Source organism: Merops nubicus, unplaced genomic scaffold, assembly GCF_000691845.1.
Source record: "Merops nubicus isolate BGI_N331 unplaced genomic scaffold, ASM69184v1 scaffold12171, whole genome shotgun sequence".
Taxonomy (NCBI): domain Eukaryota; kingdom Metazoa; phylum Chordata; class Aves; order Coraciiformes; family Meropidae; genus Merops; species Merops nubicus.
This window is the reverse complement of record NW_008586268.1, coordinates 246-14,251: the sequence shown is the minus strand read 5'-3', so window position 1 is coordinate 14,251 and position 14,006 is coordinate 246. Positions and strand designations below refer to the sequence as shown.

The 14,006-nt window shown below is 42.5% G+C and overlaps 1 protein-coding gene across 1 annotated transcript; it reads right to left on the bottom strand.

Annotated features, from left to right (window-relative positions):
- Positions 1-989: 989 nt before the first annotated feature.
- Positions 990-13,967, bottom strand: NPM1 (nucleophosmin (nucleolar phosphoprotein B23, numatrin); the record flags this gene model as incomplete). The annotated part of the gene is made up of 10 exons (XM_008948593.1): positions 990-1,337; positions 2,323-2,397; positions 4,853-4,954; positions 5,461-5,550; positions 8,113-8,167; positions 8,672-8,730; positions 9,250-9,353; positions 10,101-10,194; positions 10,839-10,958; positions 13,884-13,967. Coding segments are annotated over 10 exons (822 nt in total), but the record flags the coding sequence as incomplete, so codon positions are not given.
- Between the last annotated feature and the right edge of the window lie 39 nt (positions 13,968-14,006).

Sequence of the window (14,006 nt, the reverse complement as noted above, 5' to 3'; positions counted from 1 at the left end):
CTGTGCACGTCTTTCAAGTGGGAAGAAAACCTCAACCTGCTAAAGCCTGCTTCAATGCCCTTCTCTTTTCTGTAAAAAACAGAAAGTCAGTTGCATAAACTCTCACACAAAGCAAGAATTAAAGCTTAATAGTTACCATGCAACTGCTTAAATGTTTTCTGGAGTACTCTTCCCATCTTCGTACTGTTACAGCAGTTACTCCACAGACAGCATCCAGCTTTTGAAGTGATGCAGCATTCAGACAAGAGCCCTGAGGAAGAGTTCAGTGCCAGGTATGACACCCATGTTTCCCTTCCCCTTCATCCAAAAGCACCCCTGTATCTTGGCATTTTTATTTTATATGAAACCAAGAATGGTCCAAAAAATTCAACTCTGCCTCTTCGTTCTGTTGGTATATAATCAAATGACTGAAGGAGCCTACAGAACTCCCTGCCCACCTGAGCTTTGGGGATTTGCTGGAGATCAGCTCCTCACCATTCCCAGGAATTCACTCACTGGCACCAATCCCTCTCAGCCAAGCTCTCTAGGCACACCCTACAGTGTTTAAGCAAAACCCTCTCAGGAATCATTCTGAAACCTCAGACTGCAGCCCCTCAGAGGAACAGCACAGCCAGCAATTCCCAAATCAGAAGTATTACCTTTTACAAGTGGAGTCACAAGCCCTACAAACACAGTGGTTCAAAGAGAAACCAAAGAGCAATGAAGTGGGTCAGAAACAGATGCAGGAAAGGCTGTTCTAGGCAATTATATTAGTGGTCATTTCCAGACATGAATAAAGCCCCACTTACCACCCCAGTCTTCTCACCAATCATGACCTGTAAAGCTCATGGAGTTTAAGTTGTTTTTAAAGTTGACAACATAAATGAGACTATCTAATGGGTACTTGGGAAAGAGGAGTAGCTAAATCCTTTGCAGTAGTTCCTAAAGCCCTGTTATCTTCTGGGTTCAGCATGCAGACTAGCCTCAACCCATAAAAAAAGAAACGATAGTACTTTATTAAAATACTAAATTTTATTTTTTTTTTTTTCCACATACATTAGTCTCCCCACCATTTCCATTTGTCTGACCACCACCACCACCATGCCTTATCAAAACATTCCATACATACTTAAAGTGAAGCTGAGGGTGGAGTCCCATCTTGAAAAACTAAACAGGCATTTTGGACAACACATTCTTGGCAAGGTAATCTGGATGACATTTATGGGAAAGCTTTCAGCATTTGTAAAAAGGACAGCCAAATAATGGTTACAGAAATAAGACTGCAGTTTTTAATGAACTGTTTCAGCTGTTTTCTTTTCTTACAGAGTCTGTCTCCACTGCCAGAGAGCTTGAATGACCTGGAAGCGTACACAAATGGTTAGAAATTGAAATCCAATTTTCTAATAATTTTCTGTTTACTACCTTCATTTACTCCACAAAATATTGACTTTAAACTACAACAAAAAATGCATTACTTTCAGAGAAAAACCAAGTTGAAAGCAAGACCGTAGGACATTAGGTCCCTCTCCTAGAAGACTGCTATTCACTAAGTCACAATAGTCAGAATTCTGTGAAGGTAAGCGAGAGGATGGGTGTGGACCAGCTAGGCAAATATTGGCTGAACTCTGCCTACCCTGGCTCATGTCAGGCCGACTCCAGTAGCTGAGGCTAACTGCTTTGAAACCTTCTTTCAAGAACCTATCAATTTGTCCATCACACAAGTTTATTCTGAACCACTGAGGGAAGCAGGAAAGCATAAGGAATTCTGTCACTGGAAGAACGTTTTAACTCACAGGAATTTTGATAGGGAAATCTAAGACACATTTTAGCTCAGTATATGTTGAGTAATAACTAATTCAGAAACTCACTTCCTGATACCACCTTTTGGCTTGCCTTCTTACAAGAGTTTAGTTGACTTTGGGAGAGAATGTAAGAAGAAAGCCATAATCTCCATCGCAAAACAGTTCCCCCTCCCAGACACCCTCCCCAACAAAAGGCCGAACAGCAGACCAGCCTAGGTGGCCAAATTCAGCAGCAAGGAAAACCACAGCTCATTTCCTTACCCAATATGGTGCCAAAAGGAAAATTCTGTGGGTTTAGTAAGCAAGAGATAATTTACCAACCATATAAAAAGCTGGAAAAATGTAATAAAATATTAGCTTTCCCATCTTAGCCAACTAAACCCTTAAAACCGTTCCCATTTATTTAATTTTAAGTATTGTTCATGGTTTGTAACCCTTTGAAACAGTCCAAAGCTTGTAAAGATTAAGAAGTGGAAAAGAATCCCTAAGTCAGGTTATAAAAGTTTCTGGACTTTTATCAAGATCCAATAAATTCAGTTACCTTCTGGTCCTCCGTCCTGAAGCAATTCTTCACATAGTTGGCAAATTTGGGTTCCAGCTTAGGAAGGGTAGTACCCTGTTTTGAAAAAAATCAAGTTTTAGTGTATGCAGGCCACTTAACATGTCCAATAAATAATTTATGGGGCTTAAACCCTTCACAAATTGACTGAATTCACCTTGTAACATCCCAAATCAATCTGCTTTTAAAAGTTTATCTACTACAGTAGCCAGGTATCTCTCACAGGAGTGACTACACACTGAAACTGCTGTATGAGCACCTTTGCTCATCCTCAAAAACATACCAAGCATTCACCATGCCAAGTAACCTTGCTTCTAGTCCACACTCATATGCTATGCAGATAAGCCGGAACTAACTCCATATTTCTGGGTCCTTACTACGGCATGCAATTTGCAAGTAGAGCACACTGTTTTGAGACACTGATTTACTTTCACATCTCCCATGTATGGTATTCCCATTTTTCAGGTTCATCAGTTGAAATGTACTTATTACAACAGCACACTCAGCACATTGTGGAAGATGGCAACTTTATGTTCAGAGGAAGCAAAACCACATACGGAGTATCTGAAACTGCAGTACTGCAACCATAAAAGCCTGAATTTGGACGATGTCATAGAATAATTTGGGCTGGGAGGGACTTTACAGATCATATAGTTCAACCCTCCTGCCATGGGCAGGGACACCTCCCACTGGACCAGTTTCCTCAAAGCCCCACCCGACCTGACCTTCAACACCAGCAGTGATGGAGCATCCATACCTTCCCTGGACAACCTGTTCCAGTGTCCCATCACCCTCAGTGAAACTCCACAACCAACCTCTGGGATCTGTGAAGTGCTGATGCTCTTTTATTAGCCTACTGACATCTGCTTACTACACAACACAGCAGTTCCACTCTAGTTGTTCAATAAGTTATTTTAAAGATGCTAACTTGCTGGCTGGCAGCTAGAAGTGCTATTGTATATGGCAACACACAAGCCTTTTGCCTAGGATGTTCTAGCATCACCTTGGAAAATATTAAATCAAGCTGCTTGCTATTGCTCCTACATGTCTGTGCTTACACAGCATCTCTCACTAAAAACATTCTGCAGGAACAGAAAGTATATTGTAGGGCTACATGCCAGTCGTCTGGCCTGCACGCCTCCCTCCATGGGGACATCAGTCTACTGTGAGCAGCTCAGCCACTTCTGCTTGCACTGCAGAAACAACACTGATCACAGCTCCTCTGAGTCACACACTTAAAAACCCACCCAAGCAGCCACTACATCCAAGAGGTCAGTCTGACCTAGCAGAATGATACCATCCATCACCGTCAAGTTCACAGTTTAGGGATGTGCATTTTGAACCCCCCCACAATCTGTCATTGCTCACTGTGCACCCACTCCATATTGAAACACTTTGTCTTATTTTGCATTCCTGGAGCAAAACTGCCTCAGAACATTAAGAATCTAAGCAGAAGATAATCCTAATTCTTTAGATGATTTGATTGCTACTGTAAGGGGGAAACAGCTTATCTCAAACCAAACTAAAAAACAAATGCCAAAACCAAAACACCTGGAATTCTTCATACCCCTGACATCAGCCAAATATAAGACTCCAATAAAGAGTGTTCAGCCACCAAGAACCTGGTTCTGTCACAAATGGACATACAGCCCATGTGCATGCTCCTGAGCTAGTGATGAAAAACCAGAACTCGCACAGCCTAGTTGTGAGGTCCTCACTGTTCCACAGTACAGGCATGCACCCAGCTGCAGCCCCTGCCAGCACACAGGCTGCCAAACAGCCGAGAGAAAGAACTCCTATTACCTGCTACACTTTTATCCAGCCAGCCTGGCAGTAAAACACTTCTATTTTCTTCTTTAGACTTAAATAGGAGCCAAGAAGAATGCCCATATGTATAACTGAAGTTCTAGTCAAAGCTGGGAACAAGCAGAAGCCAAGCGCCTGCCCTGTGACCTTCCAGAGATGGAACATCCATTGAGGGGAGACTCAATTAACCCCAGATCTCCAGTTCAGAAAGCCAATGCTTCCATGTCTTCAACAATTCAATAATGCATCTCTCAAGCACCTACCTCCCCCTTCTGGAGGCTACAAAGCCTTACAAGCATCTGGATATCCAGGCTGGATACTGCTTTAAGACTCAGCTATCCCAAGCACATGAAGAGCTCTGCTTTAGTTTCTTCAAATGTGTACAGTAGTTAAGACACTTTCAGAATAAATACCAGGCATTGTTTGTGCTTTGGTTTAGTTGTGTTTTGTTGTGCTTTTTTTCCAGATTTTACTGGAGACAGTTCACCAAGAAATGCCAAGCATTGATCACCACTACTGAAACAAAATGGGTTTTGTTTCTCATGAGCACAGAGGCTTCTTTTTGTCCCAAGTGAGCTTCAACATCAACATACTGTGGTAACAGCACAGCAGTAAGTGACGTGTAAGAATTTTAAAGCATGCAATTCTTCTCATCTGTGGAAGCATAAAAACACAGTCGAGAAACTGGAGATTTCCAAAAACTCACCTTATCTACAGATGCTTGCATTTTTGCTTTGATCTCCTCTAGCGACAGAGGGACTTTTGGTGTTTTTGGAGTTAGAGATTTATCCTTCTTGGAATCTGGAGTCTGAAAATTATTCATTTCATTAGGAACTTGCACACACATAAAACTACTTGGTATACAAGATCAGGTTTTTCTAAACAGTCACTTTGAAACCTACTGCAGAATCTATACAGAATAAAAGAACTAGCTATTCACAGAGATAGTTCAGCTACTTTTCACAAAGTCACAGGTTAAATTTGTGCTTCCAACACATTCCTGAGACAAGAACAACATTGAAGTTTGGTGTGACTACAGTTAGCACAGCTAGCACCTTATGCCTCTGGGCAGGGCTCTGCACAGCTCTATGAAACTATAAATAACCCAGTATTCAGTGATTTAGACTTGACTCCGTGGGATCACCAAAACAGCAAATCTGTGCTGCTGCAGTTAAGTATCCCCCAGGATGCTTCATATTAAGATTCAAAAGCCTAACTCAACACTTAGCACTATCATTCGAAGCTACTGTTAGGCAAGAAAAATAGCTTCCACACTAGATCAAACGTTTGTTTTACTAGTTTGTCTTCACTCACTTTTGATTTAGATGCTGGTGTGGACGGCTTAGAGTCCTTTCCATTTTGTTTTGCTTTCTGCATGTTTTTTCCTGAAGCCTCACGGACAGGCTGAAAAAAAAAAAAAGAATTTAAGTTCATTTGTCATGAAAAACTGCTGTAAATGTTAAGCTCATTAATACAGTACTCAAGACTTGGTGACAAATAAGAATCATAAAATCATTAAGGTTGGAAAAGACCTCCAGATCAAGTCCAGCTTGATCAACCCAACACTGTCATGACCACTAAACTATGACCCCAAGTGCTGCCACATCTACACATTTTTTGAACCCCTCCAGGGATGGTGACTCCACCACGTCCCTGGGCAGCCTGGACCAATGTCTGACCACTGTGCCAGGAAAAAAATTCTTCCTAAGATCCAATCCAAACCTCCCCTGGTGCAACTTCAGCCCACTGCCTCTCATCCTACCGCAAGGAGAAGAGACCACCTCACCACAACCTCTTTTCAGGGAGTTGTAGAGAGCAATAAGGACTCCCCTCAGCCTTCTCTTCTCTGGACTAAACCTCAGTTCCCTCAACTGCTCCCACGTTTCCCAGACCCTTCACCAGCTCCACTGTCCTTCTCTGGACTCACTCCAGCACCTATAGACTAAGCACCTAAAGACTATTAAGGTAAGTCTTTCTTATCCTGTGGTGCCCAAAACTGAACCCAGTACTCAAGCTGTGGCCTCACCAGCACCAAGTCCAGGGGTACCATCACTTCCCTACTCCTGCTGGACGCACAATTTTCAACCCAGGCCAGGATGCTGGTGGCCTCCTTGGCCACACGCTGGCTCATGTTCATCCACCTGCCCACCAGGGCCCCCAGGTCCCTTTCTGCCAGACACATCCCAGCCACTCTTCCTCCAGACTGTACTGTTGCCTGAGGGTTGTGGCCCAAGTGCAGGACCTGGCATTTGGCCTTGTTGAACCTCACACAGTTGTCCTCCTGATCCAACCTGTCCAGATCCCTCTGCAAAGCCCCCTGACACTCAAGCAGATCAACACTCCCACTGAATCTGGTGTCATCTGCAAACTTACTGAGGGTGCCCTTGATCCCTCCATGCAGATCATTGATAAAGATGTTAAAGAGCGGCCCAAAAACTGAGCCCTTGGGAACACTGCTCATGACTGGCCAACAGGATTTAACTCCATTCACCACAACCCTCTGGGCTTGGACACCCCACCAGTTTTTGTCCCAGCAAATAGTTCACCTGTCTATGGCATGGCCCACCAGCTTCTCTAGCAGAATGCTGTGGGAGATGGTGTCAAGGGCCTTACTAAGGTCCAGCACAAATACGTGCCGTTTACATCCAACGACCAAAAGAGTATTCTCAACATGACCAGTGTCCAGCATTTCAGCAAAACACATGTAGGAACACAAATGAAAAACTCCTGGCGCAACACAATCCATACCATCACCAAGGTCAAGTTTTGTTCTGTTCCCATACAACTGTGAGACCTTCACTACACTTTCCTTATATATTACAGCTTTCCTTACATATTACCACAGACTTTTGGGGGTAGATGTTGAATAAGACTAATTCAATAGCACAATTCCAAGATCTGACTCAGTGCTCTTTCGCTTTCTTTTCAGCACAACTATTACCTCTTGTGTGGTATTTAATAGAGAACCATCTGGGATGTCCCTGACCAATGGATTCTTATACTCCTATAGAAATCAAGGGACCATTTTGTTCGGCCACACCAGATTTGATTAGATGGGAAGAAACTTGCCATTCAGATTGTCTTTACCAAGCCTTTAACTACTGTGCACTACCACCCCATTGAAGCTCATTAGGAAACAGCTGTATACAGTGAAGTGAAACAAACTGTCTCTGAACAGCAGGTATGAACACATTAATTCAAGCCAAAGGACCGAGTTAAAAAAAAGTCACTACCTTCTACCTCTGCAGTTGCCATTGTCCCACAGCTGGTTTTACCACCAGATGGCACTGAAGGGCTGACATCATTCCACATTCACACTTGCCTGCCTGAAGTGAACCCTTTCCAAGCTCAAACATTTAGATCCCTTTTTTATTGAATTTAGGTTGCTAGAAAGACCTTTCTCACAGCACACAGGACTCGCTGAAATGGCAAAGCATGACCCCGTGCTACCTCTGAGCAGGATTTTGTTTGCTGCCCAATAGCCATACACAAAATCATACCAGTCTGACAGCTGCAGGTAAGAACTGCTAAGAACCCAGCCACTCTCTGCAGCCAAGTAAACAAACCATGGACTGGATAAGCACTCACACCAAGATCTGTTCTAACATCCTACTGCCATTTCTTTATACAGGACACCTCAAGTAGCTTCTGCATTACAAAAGTGCAGAACTCACACCTAAAACTGCTATCTCACTTCTGCAAATACAGCTTCCTCCCTTCCCTCCTCCTGCTTTAGAGCTAGTCTTCATAGTAATTCTCAAAGACAACCCAGTCAGGACAGTTAACACCCAGCAGTAAGCTAAGAGGTGTTAGCACTTGCTCTCCTATCTGAATAAACTTAGTTGCAGGTAAGAAGTCCACCTGGTATTATCACTCACTTCCTTCCCAATTCATAAAACAGGCCATGTAAGCCTTCATGAGTGAAGAGGGTCACAGTGTGTGTATAGGTATATATATGCCACTTACTTTCTTCACTGGTGTTTTCATTTCTTCCTCATCATCCTCTAAGTCATCCTCATCACTACAATTAGAAAGGAAGTCACTCACCATAAATCAAGATTCACCCCCACAGCTTCAACTACATCAGGAATTAGCCTTCCCCCTCCCTTCCAATCAAAAATTTAACAAAAGATGAAGGAAGCAAGCCTTCCTCCCATGTTCTACCTTGTTTTAACACAATGCAAGGTGCTGGAGGCCAAATACTCTACTTACTACTATTGAAGTAGTGACATGCATTTCTTTCTGTTTTAATACCAAAGGCATGTATCTGAAGACTTTCACTACTATTAAAGAAATTCTACATTTATTAGAAGTTTACAAGTTACAGTAAACTAAGTCTTATAACTCAGGGTGATTTATCTGAATAACACTAATTTCGATTGCATCATAAAGAAACTGGAGGCAATTCTGCTTTTTTTGTAGCCAAGAAATCAGCTTGCTCACTGAATGGTCAGTTAGGTCACAAGTCATTCTGAAACACTTAACCCTGTATTTCAAAATACACTATCCAAATAAGAATACATACTCATCATCTTCATCATCATCTTCATCATCCTCATCATCTTCTGATAATTTTGGCTTTTTCTTTAAAAAGATCAAGTATGTGAAATGTCAGTCCCATTTTGTCTTCATATACAGCAACTTTGACTTAATCTGTGGCCTAATTACAAGACTATCTTCCACCATTTTAGCTAAAACCCAGTAAGATACAGCTGCCAAGTCAAAAACCATTAGCAAGTTAACAGCATGCTTTGAGCACGGGAACCCTCCTTTCTTTTCATCAGCATTTAAATTCCTGAAGTACACTGACATTTATACTAGAAGCTGCACACACTCAGTTACTGCAGTGGACAAAACTTCCACAGAAGTAGCCTTCCTATTAGCCCCTGCAGCAGAGCTCTGGAAACTGTCTGTACTTCACTGCACGTCTGTCACTTAGCTCTTGTCAAGACCCGAGTACAAAAGAATCCTTCCCCACAGATGTCAAGAGACCCTGTATTAAGTAAATGAAAGCAGCCATTCCAACTGCTTACTCCTGGAGGCAGCAGCAATACCAAACCCTAAGGAAGCTCAGCAGACAAGGTGATGGGGCAGTCGAGGTACCTGTGGTGTTTTAGCTCCTCCTCCACTTGCTGGTCTCTTTGCTGAAGTGTTCACAATTTTTGTGTCATCTTCCTCATCGTCTGATTCTGGTTCTTCCTCTAATGCTGATAAAATGATGGCAATGTGTAAAAACAACCTCATTTAGCAACAGTTACAGTCAGCAAGAAACAGAAAAGTATCACCCTCAACTAAATAGGCAAGTTCTTACTGGCATGCTGAACTGACAGGCAGAAGCCTCCTACCAGCAATTTAGCCACTGAGATCAGAAACTTTTCCAGCTGTTTGCAGATCCTACTACAGTGAAATCCAAAATGGGTGAGTAACCAACTGCCTGTAAAATTCCTCACAGAAAAGACACCACAGAAAATTAAGAATAAAATTTTCTCAGTTTCTAAGGAGACACATTTAAGAGAACTTCTAGAAAGAAATATCAAAGACAATTCTACAAAGCAGACTAGTCCTGGCTTAGTTTAAGTGCCAGCTCAGAACTATTTCACAGGCAGGTTTCTCACACTCTTGATTGGCAAGTAGAAAGCTCACAGCTTTCTGCTGTGAGATACTAACATCAGGAACCCAATGCTCATGTTTAAGGAGAGAAATCAGAATTCAAGCTGCAAGGCTGACAAACTCCCCTGATCCATACAAAACAGAAAGCAAGAAAAACTACGTAAGCCTTTCTCTGAACTCCTTTGTCCTACAGGTAACACCTCCTGCCTCTGAAGACAGTGAATGAAAGACTCAGAGGGTCAGTAGCAGAGGAATTACTGCCTGAGACACCAGATCCATCACTCAAGTTCTGCTGGGGCCGACAGGTAGCAAGATGACAGCTCAGTCAACATACTGATACATACCCACGAGGTGTTGGCCACTGACATAAACGGGTCCCGAACCACACTTCAACCTCAAGACCACTGGTGGTGTGATCTCAAAGCCACCTAACGAAACCTAAGGAAAAAAGCATTGTTATTTATTAAAATATTAAAGACAAAATGTGTTTTAACAGCCAATGCAAATTCAAAGGAAGCCAGGAGCACAGACACCTGCAGCCTCCAAGCCTAGCACAAATGTCCAGCTGACAGAATATTTAGGAAGTGTTTAAGAGTTGAATCAGCTCAGCAAGACACAACATGGCTTACTACACTCTCATTGCTTACTGGAAATAAAGCACACTTCAAAGCCAGACCGATCTACATGTTTCTGCTCTTAGCAACAATGCCAGTTTGAATATTATCCACCACACCTGTCCCCAGCATTGTGCAGTTCCACTTCTGCAATAGCAGCAACGCTGATTCCATCTGCAATACAGATGGCAAGAATGACAAGTAGGGTGTCCTTAAATCAAGAAAAGGTAGTAATCATCTTCAGAATCTCTTAAGAGATTAGGACCTGCACAAAACCTAGATTTTTGTCACCCAAGGCTCAAAGACAGCAGCACAGGCAATAGCTGCACCTGCCTGCTAACACCTACACTCGTATAGGGAGAGATGACACGCATTAATTACACCGACCACCGTGCAGTTGCAAAATTCAGTCAACCAAAACCTTTTCTATCTTGTTTTTCTCACCCAAGACCAAATTCCTGCACTTACCGTAGGCTGCACTGACATTTTCAGAGATGCCAGTACTACTTTGATAGGGTTGCCTTCATAGTCCAATGCTTCTGCTTCTACAACGTGTAACTCGTCTTTGGCTCCAGCTCCTAAGGTAACCTGTCAGGTAAAGAGCAGTGCACATCCTGAGCACCTTCCCAAATATCCTGAAGTCCTTTAAATTCCATTCATTGTTCCACACCTTCTAAGACTGAAGTTTGTATTTCTGCCCACCAAAGACTAAGCTTACTCCTCTCCACACCAATATCCTCTTCCCCCAGAACACTGGCACGTGCCAAGGTGCACCTCAAGGTGCGTTTCAATGAGAGCAAGAAGTAGATAGACCTTTTGCTACTGGATTACAGCAGTGAAATGGGTCAGGGACAAGTCCAATCAGCACTGGATCAGGCCCAGGGGAAGTGCAAACATGTGAGCAGAGGAAAGGAAACAACTGCTGTGACTGCTACAGAATCACAGCTTTCATCCTTCCCCTTCCTGCCATGGCTGCTCTACCAACTGCTTCACTGTATCCCATTACACAGCTCCTGTTCACATCCAGTGAGGAATTAAGTCTAAACCACTGCCCATTGCAATCCTGCAATTTCTGCAGGTGCCTTATGCTTCACTTCACCAAGGACTGAGAGCTGCTGTCCCAGAGCATTTCAAAACTCAAAAGTCTGGCACTTTCTGAAGATTCAGAAGTCATAGCTGCAGGGAGGCAAACAAGTGACACACATGGGACAGGCCTGAAATTCCAGTTCTCTGAACCTCTGGCATCTGAGTCAGGATTACATGGAAGAGGTGTGAAAACCAAGAACCCCTGAAGCGTTACAACTGTTCCCGAGAGCAGTGAACAAGGCTGTTACCTTTCCCAGCTTCCCAGCCCCCATGGAAGATGTGAGCATGAACACTGAAGGCAGAACTATACACCTTAATTCTCCATTCTCCAAGAGCTGAGTTTTAGGCAGGCTGTAATGATCCAGAGACTACATCTATCAGACCAAGAAACAGGATACAGGATTCACTACTCCTGGCAAGTTCTGTTACTGTAAAATTTAAACAGGTGAAATTTGTAGCTCTGCCTTCACCTCTCCAACGAGCTGACAACAGTGAATCAATCAGCTGGTGGGACTACCCACCAGGACAAGAATTTAAGAGCATGCCCTCCACCTCCAACTACTCCTGACACTTGCACCAGTGTCAGCAATACTAGAGCACTTATCAATTTATTTACTGAGTGCCTGGCAAGTATCTACTCAGCTGCCTTCTTGTCTTCACTGGAAGAACACAAGCTGGCAATAAATAGGTCACAAAGCAGGGACCATCCCTCTACGTTCTCAGCCATCATTAATAAAACATCTACAGAAACCTTCACCCACTCTGTACCTCCACATGCATCAACCCTCCTCACCTTCCACTTTTTCCCTTTTCTCTTCCCCTTTTTTCTGTACCTCATACCCAGAGGTCCACCACCAACCCTGTATCTTAACTAACACCTGTCAGTCAATCTATCTAGTCTTTTAGCAGGCTCACAGAACAGTCACAGGGTATTAGCTAATTCACACTTACTTTCCATCAACTTGTTCCTCTGCTCACCTCATTTTCTGTTTGTAGCCATATCTGAGGTCTTCCAAGCCTCCCAGACATCTCTCATTTGTTATTCCATCCCCTTTTCTCCTGTGTATATTTTGTCTTTAATAAGACAAGTTATCAAATGAGATTTTTTTTTTTCCTCACAACTGTAAAAACTAAGTACTGGTATGGATTAAATCGGCTTCAGTCCCCATGAAGAATGCACAGCATCAGAAGAGATGTTGGAAATACTTCTCCAAAACCAGGATCTTTGGATAATGCCATACAACTTAGATATCACTCAGGGACCAATTTCATCTGCACAACACTCAGGTATGAGAACTATCCACATGAACTTGTTCTGTACATACTTTACTGTTACATTCTTCCCCCAAAATACATTCTAATTAAGAACAAATTAGTCCCTGTCAAGTCCAGGCTGTAATTTTCATAACAAGGCAAGGGCTGAAGACACATGATTCACAAAACCATAATGTCTGTGTTCAAGTGTTGCAAGGATCACTGTGAATAAGTTTGGAGTGTATGATTATTCAAGTCCCCTGCAGGAAGAAATTCTGCTGTAAGAAATGATTTACAGTTATAAGACTCTCTTGTTTCCAGGTGTCATCAAGGAATCCCTTTGTATCAAAACAAACACAGCAATAAACCATGAAGGAGAGAGATGCTACAAGTCTTCAATTTTCTGCCTGTGAAACTGGGGCATATTACCTTTCTGCTAACCGAAAGTAGCATGCTCAGCCCAGGACCAGGGCCTTGAAATATCTCATTGTGCTTGTGTGACAGTAGAAACATCTGAGGGTACACCCAAGAAATCTCAGTGCTCATACTTGGATTTCCAGGAGCATCCTGCTCCATCAGAAGTCTGTCAGATCAACTGTCTCAATGAAAAACAGTTATTTCCCAGCTACATCCTTGGAGAGGGCAACACCAAGGACAATGAATCAAAACATAACCCCCTCCCCTTTTGTTTATTTTTAGTGATTAGCTCCTTATGAAAAACTGCACTGAATTGTTTGTGGAGTACACAGAAAAGCTCTCCAAAAGAATGTCTAATGAAGTCTGCAAAAATGTGGCCATATGTAAGTCTTATGAATCTGTTCTGAAGTATTGCAGTTAGATATGTCAAGAGTGCCTATTCTGGCCTTGAAATCCATTTAATATAGATTCATTAACCTACTGTGAATGAATTTTTAAGCTCTTCCAGCCATGCATTGATTGCTGTAAATTAAATCAGTGGGTGTTTTGAACTTTTTTCTTCCCAATACAGCAACCATACCTAGTGACATGGTGTGGTCCACTTCCAGAAAGAGCTTATTACTCAACGCATTCACATAAAGCCACCACTAAAAGTAGCAAGTTGAAGGAAATTAATGTACGTATTAAGAGCCTCTCTTCTCATGATGCTACTTAAAAATATTAGACCCTACAACTTAAAAAATAAAGGATACTTGCCGTTCTCAAAGACAGTTGATGCTCATTTTCTTCATCATCTACTTTGAACTGATATTCCTTATCTGCTTTAAGCTCGCAGCCTGTGAAAAGATCATTTCATTAAAATCAGTTTTTTTAATTCAG